The sequence below is a fragment of the Falco biarmicus genome, chromosome 3 (assembly GCF_023638135.1).
Source record: "Falco biarmicus isolate bFalBia1 chromosome 3, bFalBia1.pri, whole genome shotgun sequence".
In the NCBI taxonomy this organism is placed as follows: Eukaryota; Metazoa; Chordata; class Aves; order Falconiformes; family Falconidae; genus Falco; species Falco biarmicus.
In genome coordinates, this window is record NC_079290.1 from 56,373,873 (window position 1) to 56,386,605 (window position 12,733).

Below are 12,733 nucleotides of genomic sequence, written 5' to 3' on the forward strand. Positions count from 1 at the left end.
CCGAAAAAAGGCTACAGAAATCTCTCACCGCAGAAAACCCCGAGTTAGAGCACTGATCAAGGAACAGTTACAAGTCTGTATTGTTACAGGTTTGGATACAGTGCAAAATAGACAGGCTCTGCTCGTAATTGCTACAATTAAAGGGAGGATTATCCCAAGGTGAAATAAATACCTGGGAAACAAATGCTCTACTACACACCGAAGTGCTGTTCTGAGGAGCAAATGATAAGCATCAAAACACAATGCAGCTTCATGACTTCAGAAAAACCCTAATGGGCATCCTCCTGTTTTATAACAGATGCCAATTAGAGGAAGTATAATTTTTCCTCTGAATGTGAAAGAATGAACACATTGTTTGAACAAGCCTTTCATCTAAAGCATTTATGAAATACAGCAGTAATAAAAGCGTTTACTTTTGTAATACCTCTACGAGTTTGTTTTCACATGTCCTGGTAAGTAACTGTCATTTAGAACAAAGCATTCCAAACAGCTGTTATTAGTAGATTAATAATAATCTTCTTAAAATACAGCCAAACGTAACCTCGACCTTCAAAATATTGTTACCAAAACATATCTGTTCTACACCTAAGTTTGCATATCACTTACCATATATGAAGGAAATATTAAAACCCGCTTATGTTTGCCACATGGCCATTGGGGATCATCTAAAAGATTTGGGTCATATTCAACAAAGTCTCCCAGGTCACTACCTATAAAACGATGATAAAGGTAAGAAAGGAATTCATTACATCAAGGAATCTCTGGAGTTAATACAAGTGGCAAAGGAGTTCATAGATAACACACAAGGTGATCTTCATGCAAGATTTTTGAAAGAGTTGAAAGATTTCTCTGTATCTTGAAAACTCAAAAGTATTTCAATACTAGTACAATTTGCAAAGATGTAGAGGACCTACAGCTTACGAATTACCTGGTCAATGTGAATTTAGGGCTTAGAGAACTGCAAAATTATATAAAGCTCCACAATGACTTTTATCCCTGGCAACAAGTTTTCACGTGTTTATGCAGATGTTTTGATTTGTTTCATTTAATATGCCAAAATACCTTCAGCATATATTGCTTTGGCTTATGTTTTGTGCCCGGTTTTGTAAACACAGCCCTTTCCAGCCTAATAAAGGTCACAAGTATGATTTACACCTTCAGCTTATGACTACCATGTTGCCACTGTAAATTTTCCATAGCAAAGGAACATAACGATAAGCCTGACGCAGGCAGAACAAACAATGCCGGTGACAGGAGGAGGCATGCCGAGTGCCATCAGGGGCTGTCAATACCATCAGCAGTCTTGTTTACTTAACTTTCCATCATCTGTAAGCCAGCTTTGCTAAACAAACAGGGAATGAGCTGTGTTTCACCCACAACATGAGACTTTTGTTTAATTTAAGCAAAAGAGGATGCTAAAACATGACATGTGTCTGTCCTTCATAATAACTGCCTATCACCAGGGTACCCAAGGATATTAAAAGGCTTCTTTGGAAGTTACCTGCATCAATGCTCCCCTGGGTGCTGTTCGCTCTCGCCAAAGAAAGGCTACGATGGCTTGCATTGCGAAATTGGGAGAAGGATGAGGTGGAGTCTATCGTATTCCTCCGAGTTCCCAGAGCGTTGGTGGGAAACAGGAACTGCGTGTAAGAAACCGTCTAAAAAGAAAGTCAGAATCAACAGACAGTTACTCTCAGCTCAGCTCAGCCACAGCAGGATGTGTTTGGTGCATCTCAATTGGAAGCAAGGGAAGCCAAATAAGCAGAGGATTTTCTGGATTTAATAGTTAGGTACAGATGAATAAACACCAGTCACCTACATTTGCTTCAGTGCAGTCAGTTTATCCACGCAAAAAAAGCTTTTGCAAAGGCATTAATTCTTCAACAAAACAAACCCCCACACACAAGCTCTAATACACTGGATTTACGAAATCCTACTCAAGGGTCAGATTTAAAAATATGTCAATTTGGTTGGGTTTTTTTCAGTAGGCCTTCTCTGTAGCAGATTTCAGCTGCTTCTCTACTGAAACAGCATCATCTCTATGGGTCCTTCAGCACAGAGCTGCCAGATGCAAGTCACTTGAATGATGCTAAACTTAAGCACTTTCTCTGGTATTTTTCTCCTTTAGGATTTTGTCTGGCAAAGTCCTATTGGTGTCATAAGTGAGTTCCAGTTTATAGCAATGGTTGTGGAAGATCATTTACTACCTCCCAACATGGACTAAGTGTGAATGAATAAATTGTGACAAAATTATTTTTAGAGCGTACTGATTCTCTGCTTGTATGCTTGGCCAGGAATGGGCTACGCCTTGCTTCTCGTAGGTTTATTTTCCAAAAATAACATTATATTGAAGAAAAAAAAATGAGTCTCAGACTCTAGACTGGTTTACGAGGAGGTCAGAACAGGTATCAAATAAAACATGAGCTTTCATTTTTTTATAAGCTGCCAGATTGTCCTCAGGAATTTACAGCCTGTGGTCTGGCCTGGCACCTGGTTAGGTGAGCATACCATGTGAAGCAGCATTGACCTAGGGCCTTTAAATCCAGATGCAACAGCAGACTGGGTAAACTGAACCGTAAAAAGTAAATCAGACTTTCAGCAAAAAATGTTTTCATTTATGATTTAAATTGTCTCTCCCCTATATATTGTCTAGAATGGACCACTTTCCCTAAAGATTCATAACTTATTCTATTCAAGTGAATGCACCCTTGGATTTTGAAATACTCATCAGATTTGTACTACTGTCTTCCTGCTCTTTGGAAAAATACACTGTTAAGCAAAATTTATTTTATTTAATAAAACTGAGAGCAAACAGAATTACAGCTTACAGCTCTCACCAGAAATTATTTTCAAGCCTCTGACAATATACTCTGCAGTGATACCTGCTGACAGAGCCAGGGGAAGGCTGCACGATTCAGTAATGCTTTACAGACTCAGATGTTGCCAGAGGCAAATTTCCTCAAGGAGATAGAGTTGTTTGCATTGACAGCTTGGGCAGTCCTCCTGAATTTCTGCTAAGCTTATTTATAGTTCGCGCTTACTGCGATTTAGCTGTTGTGTTATAGTTTGTGTTTATATTTGTGCTTGTTATTAGTTAAACCATTTTTTCCCTTATTACGTAAAACCTAAGGGAGTAGGAACTGAAGCATCCCCACCTTCCCATCTGCTCCAAGCTCCACACCTTCGAGACCAATTATCTCTTTCAGACACACTCCAGTAGAATGGCACTGGCGTCCACTGTCCAGCTTCACATCCCTGGAAAACAGAAACCAGAGCAGAAACAGCTCTTAATACACATGCCTTGTTCACCTTCTACCACCCAATGCTGAAATAAGGCAGCAGCATTAATCCAAACAGGACAATGCAAAGCACAGACCAGACAACTTTTCCAGCGGGCAGCACTTGTGTTGTCTAAAATACATTCCAGCGAAAACCCTCACCTTGTACCAGGTTGAACCTCACACCACACCTAAGGTTCTCCATCATTGGATGCCTCTGACGAAACCTGGCACTGGGAAGGAACTGGAAGTCATATACGGTTTGGGTGAGATTCAACAGTCTAGCTTGAACAGCTGACTGCCATATATCCATCAGACAGACAGTCCCAGGATACACACCCACGTCCCCTATGCCGTTGGGCAGAGGTAATTGCCAGCGAAAGCCTCCAGGAGGGATTCCTGCTCCTCCACGTGCAGGAGAGCGTCCAAGCCCAGTGACCCTCCTGCTGGAGGCTGGCAGGAGAAACCCAGCTCCCCATCACCTCAGGATGGAAACTTGGGGATCTACTTTAGAAGGACTCAGCATCTTACACTTTGGAGGTAAATGCCGGATGCCTGAGACAACCAGGCTGTATCCTATGCTTTAGCATCACGACCAAAGTGTGAATGACGGTAAAAAAAAGACTGTAAGCAAATCTGCACTCTGAAATGACAGCTGTACACAACTCCAGAATATTTATCTCGCAATACTTTCCTGGCTGATTTCTGCTGAGGTCCAATCATGTGCTTAAAACTGTGGGAGAGATGCTGACACTGAGGCAGGGAGAAGCCCTGCAGGCTCTTCACCCGATGGCAGGGCTGGGCTGTCTCCTACTGTGTCTGCACACCCTGCTCCCTTGTCTTTCCTTTCCAACCTATCATGAATTTTATTTCTGTGAAACACGGCAGTTGGTGAGTGCCCAGTAAATCATGTATCTTACTGCTGGAAAAATGCAACATGTCTGTCTGCTGGAAAACATACTTCTGTAACAAAGGAAAAGACTGTATCAAGTTCCTAATCCCAACAAAGTGCTCTTAGTTTCTTGACTAGGGCTCACTTAGCACAGTGTCACATTATCGTTCTTGTTTCCTGATATCATGTTACTGAGGGGCTGGTCAAATAATTATGTAAAAATAACCCTCTGTCAGAAGCATGGGATTAGCCTCTCTGCTCTTGTGTAGAACATGTTTAAAGGAACTATTTCTCATACAGATAAATGCCAAATAGTAACCATTTCAGCAGGTCTTACCTACGAAACACACAACCTGAGAAACATCCCAACCCCAAAAAAATGAAAATATCTGAATTACCTGAAATAATATCAGAACAGTTCAGCTTCCTTCCAATCAAAACCTTACAGACATAGAGTAAGAAATAATGCCATTACGACTCTGAAAACAAGTCACGGAGATATTTCTCCACGTAATAATTAACAGACAACGATAGATAACTCCATAATGCATCAAAAGAATATCCAGCACTCTTTGTAGAGTCGCCACAGCAGCTTTTAAAAAACAAAGAGCAGCTCTGGGGATGGAAAGGAAATCAGTGCTCAGGGAGCAGGGTCAGCTGGCACGCGCGAGCACACACGGGAATGATTCCTGGACATTAGCTGAAGATCAATGGACATCAATGCTTCCATTTTCCCATCTTTCTGACGTTTCTAAAGAAGATTTTACCTTCAGGACCCTGTGAACAACACTGCAGTCATTCCCCCTCATCCTAGATGTTTTGCAAGGACTACTTCACGTCTTCCCCTCCTCTATGTATGCTCTACATTTCTAGGTAGTGTATGATTGCTTGTGTTGTAAAACAGAGTAATAAAATACTACTGTTTGGAGAGAAACCTGTCCATAAAACAGATAATTAAACTCCCCCTCTTGAGGAAAATCGGTACTAAACAATGTGCAGTTTCTTATCTGCATATAAATGCAAAGGCTCATCCTGGCTTACACACATCCCCCTCTCACTGGTAGAAGACCTTGGTGAACACCTAATAAGAAATTCCCAGGCAACTTTACTGTATCCTTTTTGAGTTCTCTATCAAGTTGTTGCAGGACAAGCCTTGATCTTTTTCCCTCCCTCCCATTACAGATGAAAAACTCACGAATGCCTCAGCAAAGCTCTTGTTGGGAAAGCAAGCCCAAGGGCTGCCTGGCACAGCTGCTTCCTCCCTACACCCCCAAAACACCAAGAGCAACCAGGGAAGACCTTGGGGATACTTCCACTTTGCCCTTTCCAAATGGGTGAGCCTGGGGAACAGTTCAGGATGGTTGTTTGGGTACAGCCACTGCACCAGCACTGACAGCCACCACTGCAGAGTTCTTCAGGATACATGCCCCCAGCGTGGCACCACGGTCAGTGGGCCCCATGCGGCAGAGGCATATGGAGGATAAGCAGTTCAAATAACAATAATCAAGCTTTCACTGTGTTTAAGTTATTTAGATCACTGATAGGACGGAGGAACTGCACATACCAACATCCAGTGGTAAAAGGTGCTTTCAAAGAATGCAAAGAGACTTTCAAGTGAAGAAAACTTCTTTCCTCCCCTTCCTTATTTTTTATTTTCTGGTTTTATTTTCCAAAAGGGCTTTTTAACAAAGTTTTCAAGGGATTCAAGCAGACACCAAAAAGCAAAAATAAATCATGGGAACGTCTTTTTACTATCTTCACTTTATTGGAACAGGGAAAGCTTAAGGAATAAAGAAGATCAGGGATGACATTTCCTTAGGAGGTAAAATACTAGATCCCAGTTTCTGACAAAGTCTGGGGACTTACCCTGACTTACATCAATGTCAAGCTCTAGATATTCCATTTGTGCACACCATTTCCAGAAAACTGAGCAGTGTTATAAACTACACTCAAGACTAAACATAATGTTTTAGTTATCCAGGACTGCAGAAAAGAACCAGAAGCTTCTCCACCCAACAAAGTTTACAGATTTTCTTGGAACAGTACCAGGTGACTTGAGATCCCAGATTTGTTGTGGGATGGTGAAAAGTTTTACTGAGCAGGTAGATAAGGATCAGAACAGGAAATCTCACTGTGCCTTTTATTAGTCAGGCCAGGATAAACAGACTGTAAGTTGGAAGCTGTTACCTTTGGAAGTGTAACATTTCTTTAATGAATCAAATGTTACGCTTTGACGTGATCTACAAAGCCCCATGCAAGACTCCTGCTGGGCACTTGCTCTTTAAATGACAGCAACAGCTGAACACTTTAACCTGTGAATAATTTAGGAGGTCATTAAATATTAAATAGATTTCTAGATACATGAAAAAGCCTTCTGCTTATTGGAAGATTATTAAAAAGGAATCTGATAATTGTTATTTAGAGATGCAAGTCTTTTGTCACTCTATGCTTAGTGATTCCTGACTGTTGAGAATTATTCTAAAACAAAAAGAAGAAAAAAAGAAAAGATACTGTTCTTACCTGTCACTGTAAATTTCTACTTATTATCTCTGTTTATAAGGACAAGGACAGTGACAGCTTTGGAAAAGACGTGCTGCCAGCCAGTCCAGCAGCTGATCTCCTGCTGCCTGAGACTGCCTGCTTTAATTGACTGAGAGCTTTCAGTTCCTAATGCCATGACCGCTGCTTAGAACAACTCCAGTGGCAATTTACAGGGAGTGGAGGTGGAAAAACTCCTGGAAAGATGGCTCTAATGGGCCAGTAGTACCCTTCTTCTCTCTCTAAACATATTCAGGTGTCAGCACTCTGTCCTGATGTTTTGCCCAACACAGAGTAAAGTTCAAAATTTAAACCTATTAGCTTCTGGAGAATTATTGTTTAATTTCAATCTAATGGAAGAAGGCAACTCACACAAATAAGCAACAGTGGCTCTATAAATTTTATACATCAGATGATTAGTTTTGAGAAGTCCTGCGGGGGGGGGGGGGGGGGGGGGTGGGTACCCAGATTTATGTGTCTTTCTGTAAAGCTAACAGGCACTTGGTTTTGGTTTTTGTTCAATTTGGGAGAAGGAGAGAAAATGGGCAATGGTAAAGAAAAGCAGGGCTATTTCGGTTTTCCTGTTATCAGCTAAAACCAGGTAGTTATTCTTCCCCAGGCCTACAGAATGATAAATGCTCAGGAAAAGCACTCGAGATTGATGACTTAATCGAAACTGCCTCGCATACAAAAATCTGTTGGGGAAGAACTGTGAGGAACTTGGTAACTAATCGGAAGGACAGAACAGAGTATCCTGCTTTGCTATGTGCTTATTGCTACTATCCTTATAGCAATTTAGAGGCTTTCACTTCTGTAAATATTCCTGTTTTCCACACTCACTGCAATGCTTGTTACCTGACCTGCCACGTAACTGACAGCAGGGGTGCAGCGTGCAAGACAACCTCACCAAAATGCTTCATTTTGCACACGACTTACTCAGTTTAAACACTGAAGATGAACAAAGATTTCAGTTTAGGTAACAAAGGCCACTGGGAATGCCTGGCCTATGGACTCGTTGATCATTGTGGCTACATGTTATTTGGGGTGATGGTATTGAGAACCTCTTGCTCTCAGCATCACTGAACTTACTAGTATTCTGGTCAGCACTTAGTTAAATTAAAAGTTAAATTCAGCAGTGATTTATCTTCGGAAACTGGATGAAGCTGGTTTGTAGCATTTCTCAGGACACAATTCTTTTTATCTGACGACTTACTGCTTTTACTTCAGAACGGCCTATTTCCTGGATTTCTATCCATTCAGTTACTCATGTTGCATTATTTCCTTTAACTGGAGGCAAGTTTAGTCAGATGAATACCTATATTCTTGTAAAGACAGCAATATTCAGCAGCTATGCCTGCTGCATGTAAGTTTCTAACCACTTAATTAATGCAGTGACATGAAGAATAAAAGATGAGGTGAACTGGCTGGTTTTATAAGGACATGTACTATGGGATGCTCTGGATTTTCCATTCTGTAGCTCATCACGTCCAGCCCCAATGGCAGTCAGTCACTGCCAGCCCTGCGGCTGAGAGCTGAAGGTAAGACCAGCCGTGCTGCAGTGCCACATCTGCAGAGCGACACCACCAGATCTCCTGCCCCAGGTCCTTGAGATTCATCGTCTGGGCAGGACTTCACAGGAACTTGGAAGCTCTTAAAAGGTTTTTACAACATCACAAAACTAAGTAACATCAGAATAGCTATCATTTCAATCTGTGAATGTTTTTGCCATTAACAAAAACAAGCCTAAAGAGTTCCTTTTCAAAAACACGTTTTTAAATTATGAACCGCAGCGATGCATGCCAAAGAAAAAAAGACAACAACACAACAGAACCATAAACCCAACTAACTGCGCTACTTTCGTTTCCTGGAGGAAAGACAGTATGGTACCTTCATCCTCCTCTATAACACCTCTAGCAGTGATGGGCAGACACTGCCATCACCTTTTTCGAACCTTAAAATTCTAGTGAGAACTGGGTTGCTCTCAGTTGGCTGCAAGCATATGGAGCACTTTTCCGCAGGCCACATGGAGCAACTCTGACAACATCCATGAGGACTGTCAGAGTCGTACCATCTCCTTGGAAGTTGAAGAAGTGGTGCCTAGGGAAGTTCCAAGAGCAGGCAAGCAATGGAGAATGGGTTCCCTTTTTCCCCTGCCAAGGAAATCTGCCTTTTCCAGGGTAGCTCCCTGGAGGCAGAGCTGAACTTGGTCCTTCTTCATCCTGGCTGGGTCCACACGGAGGGTCCACAGAATGCCCTTGCACAGACTGTGCTGGGGAGTGCAGTGGGCAGAAACCTGCAGGCACATTCCCTTGCAGCCAGCACAGGGAGTGCTCACAGTTCCTCCCTGGGGACATGTGCAGTGACCCTAGACCCTGGAGCATGACCTGACTAATGGCTAAAAGGCTAGTATCTGCTGTGTCTGATCCCCAGCTCCTGTCTCAAAGGGTTGAAATCCAATTCACCTCAAGCCATCTGGAGCCCATCTCCAAATGAGTAATTCCTTCAATTCTTGTTTAATCCATCTGCGAACAGCTCCACTCTGGTCTACCATGATACAAATCCCCTCTGAGGGTCTCCAGCAGGTCAGCATGCATTTGTACACGCATATGCTGAGCACAGTGTGGTGGGGCAGCTATTTGCTACACCTGACCTGAGGCATTTCCCCCTGTCCTGAAGGAGGAACAGCACCAAGGCTCAACTCCACTTGCTGTGAGCTTCCACTGTGATGGCCTTTGACAAAGGAGGTATGCACCACAGCAGCTCAGGGGCTGCACAAAGCACAACTCTGGTAACTCTCGTTACATCCCATTTTCTGCCTATCTGCAGAACTAGATGTGGATTAATTCTCATCTCCTTCAAGAAAGATATAAAGCAGATGCTGAGCCAGAAATCCAGTTTCAATACCTTTCACAAAGTAGCTCTTCCATCTTTTGAAGTATTATGTTTAAATAACTGAAGAATAGTATTACTATAACAGTATGTATGAAGCTTCAAGTTTGTAAGTATTATCAGAGAATACTGGGGTGTCAACATGATCCACAGTATAACATCAGTGAATGGTGAGAAAGGAGAGGAAAAACAATTTTTACAAAGCACAAATGCCTCTCCACAATGGCAAAAAAGGTTCAGTAGTCACTGCTGCATCTCCTCATGTATGCATTTTGTTTGTAAACTTTACCGCAAAATATCTTGTGTGGTAATGGCATGCCTGTTTCACAGGTGAGCAAGATTTTATTCAGCAGAAAAATTCAGATCATGAACACCCTTTAGCCATGAAAATTTCCAATACATTGAAAGAAAGAGTAGCAACTGTACAACCTATCCTGCAGTACCACCACTAGCACCTGAACTGCTTTGCCTCTAACCTGTGCATCACACAATGACTTGGTCTTTTATAAAAACATCATGAAAGCCAAGCATTCAGACATTATCAGGGCTGCTGGATCCTGTAGGTGCTACCTGCCTCTGCAGATCAGTCTGCAATGATAATGAGAGTTTCTGTGTGTGTGTCTGTTATTTTAGTAACAGAGACAATGACACCACTACAGTGCCCTCAGTGCAGGGCAACCCCCTCATCACTGCCCTTACGTCACCACTCAGCCCCGTGTAGGGACTGATGACTTTGGGCTGTAGGATACTGGGAGCCATGGGAAGCCAGCAGGCAAGATGCTCAGTGCCTCTTTCAGCTCCTGACCTGCAGTATAGCCTTCCTTACATTGCTTTCACCTGGCTATGTCTGCGCTCACAGCTGCTCTGCTTATCTAGATGGGAGAAGAAAAGCAAGCTCTGGTCCTGCCCATTACCCTGCTCTTGGCCATGGGAACAGCTGAAGCTGTGCCTGTCTTCATGTCACCAGCAAAGATACTGGCAATCTTAAGGTAGTCAGACCTGGAGAGAACTGATGGCCCAGATGCACAAAAGTACCTGCCTCCCAGCAGGAGATAACACATCTCAAAACCTTTGTCAATTGAGTTTTAACTCTCCCCTTTTCCCTTGCACAAAACCACTATAAGCTAAAGCATTAGATTTCCATCAGATACAAGGTACAGATAAAATTCTGATGACAGAAAACTCTAGTGATTACTTTGTTCACAACTTCTTTCTCCCCACCATGTCACTCTTTGCTTTGCACTTTTTGCTTCTCTTCACTCTAACAGAGAAAACTAGACAAAGTAATTCCCCTGACACATGGCATCCTTCCTTCTCAGCCCCAGCAAGTACCACCAGACCAGCCTTCTGAAACCGCAGGGGGAAAACCTTACCATTCAGCACCAGCAGCCTCTGTGCCACCCTGGAGTATGTTTCCCTTCAAAGCCTGCTGCCAGCCGCGCTCTGGTAAGCTGCCAGCTGCCCGGCTGCTGGGAAGGGGGATTTGGGAAATATATTCCAGGGGACAGCTCAAACATCATCCTGTCATGTACTTCCATGGCTATCCTCCTCACGCACCTCTGACATCCATTTGTATTTGGACAACCACTTAAAAACTCTCTAATCCTCACATTAGATGGGGGTTTGGGGAGGGCTCCTGCTATTGTAGCTTGACCCTGGCACAAGGGGTGGGAAAACACCACAGTCTAGAGTACACTGCTTGCACCTCACTGGTAAGGGGCGATGCTGACCCATCCACCCTGGCCAAGTACACAGAATTTAGCTGTGACTGCAGGAACTGCCTTCAGACAGGTTTTTAAAATGGATCTGTTAGTGCAGTTTAGCTGCCAGCATTGATACAGTAGAGCTCTTCTGTGCTGCCTGCAATACAATGGAGACTGGCAGCCTCCCCAAAACACAGCTGCGCCTGGAGATTTCCTCACTGGCTGCAGTGCCCTGAGTCAGAGCAGAGGTGGAGAAGCAGCAGCAGCTCTACCATGTGCTCCTCTCACATGGAATAGTCCCCCCTGCACGCACATCTACCCCGCTCTCCCGCTCCTGCCAGGGCTTACTCCAGTCTGATTGCAAATGTGCCCGTGGTTCCCTGCAACAATTTTTTTCTTTTCCTAAATTATTCAGTAACATCTACAGAACATAAACCAGGACATCTTGCCTAGGGACAGACATAAGCAATCCAGAGATTCAAAGAAAGCAAAGCTAAAGGATGCCGTCACTACAGCACTTCAAAAGAGTACCAGTGTCTCTTCCCACTCCTACCACACATCCAACCTGCAACGAAGTAAGCAAACACTGTGCAGCCTGAACAGAGTGGCTACAGTTTATGCTACACTGCCTCATCTGTCCTTTGCACCAGCTGTTCCTGGAAAGGAGGTGCCAGTGAATTGTTTCTCTCTTCCTCTGATGCTCTGGAAGAAACACAGAGGGCATTTTTTTTTTTTAAATCTTGCCTTTTTAGCAAAGGGAACAGGGCTGAATTGTTTTGTACTAGCACTTGCTACCTTCTCATCCCATGCCCTTCTTGCTGCACAATGCACAAGCATGGTACAAGGTATTACATGCTGAAATTTAGGTTTGCAGCTGGGACTTGTTACTGATGTAATTTAGAAGGTATAATCAGTCATCAGCATTTCAAAATATACTCAATTTTCAATCGAGAGGCCATTTCTACAGAGCAATGACCATAAATGAATGACAGTATACTCAAGAAGAATGAACAAAGCTGCCAGTCAATAATTTGCCTGACGTGTCATCCCAGTTTAAGGGAAAAAAATTACTGCAAGTGACCCGACAGCAAGTCAACTCTCCTACAAAGGTGCCTCCTTTCCTTTGTGCATTAAAAATAATCTCCCTTTGTTTTGAATTACGGATGCACAAGCAGCTTGTGGCGAGTCATTTTCCCGAATTAAATATATGGCTGCAAAGTACAAGCCAAATGCATCTTTTATGCACTGGGTAAGTATGACTCCAGACGATTTGTCGGTCTTTCAAACCCACCTCAGTGTATCAGCTGAATACTTCCCCAAATTCTGCACCCTGTAGGCGCTGAGATGACCCCAGCCAGAGGCAACTCTCAGCTGCCTGCAGTGGCCACGCTCCACACTCCTCTGCCCCAGGGGCACAGAGCTGCCGCCGCCAC

General features: G+C 43.3%; 1 protein-coding gene across 2 annotated transcripts in view; it reads right to left on the reverse strand.

Moving 5' to 3' along the window:
* Positions 1-12,733, reverse strand: part of CABLES1 (Cdk5 and Abl enzyme substrate 1) — an 81,571-nt gene that overhangs the window by 14,692 nt on the left and 54,146 nt on the right. For both annotated transcript variants that reach the window (XM_056331309.1, XM_056331308.1), the window contains 3 exons: positions 3,156-3,255; positions 1,502-1,658; positions 607-710 (listed from right to left, as the gene is read on the reverse strand). In XM_056331309.1, the coding sequence (XP_056187284.1) occupies positions 607-710; positions 1,502-1,658; positions 3,156-3,255 (361 nt within the window). The remainder of the gene's footprint in view (positions 1-606; positions 711-1,501; positions 1,659-3,155; positions 3,256-12,733) is intronic.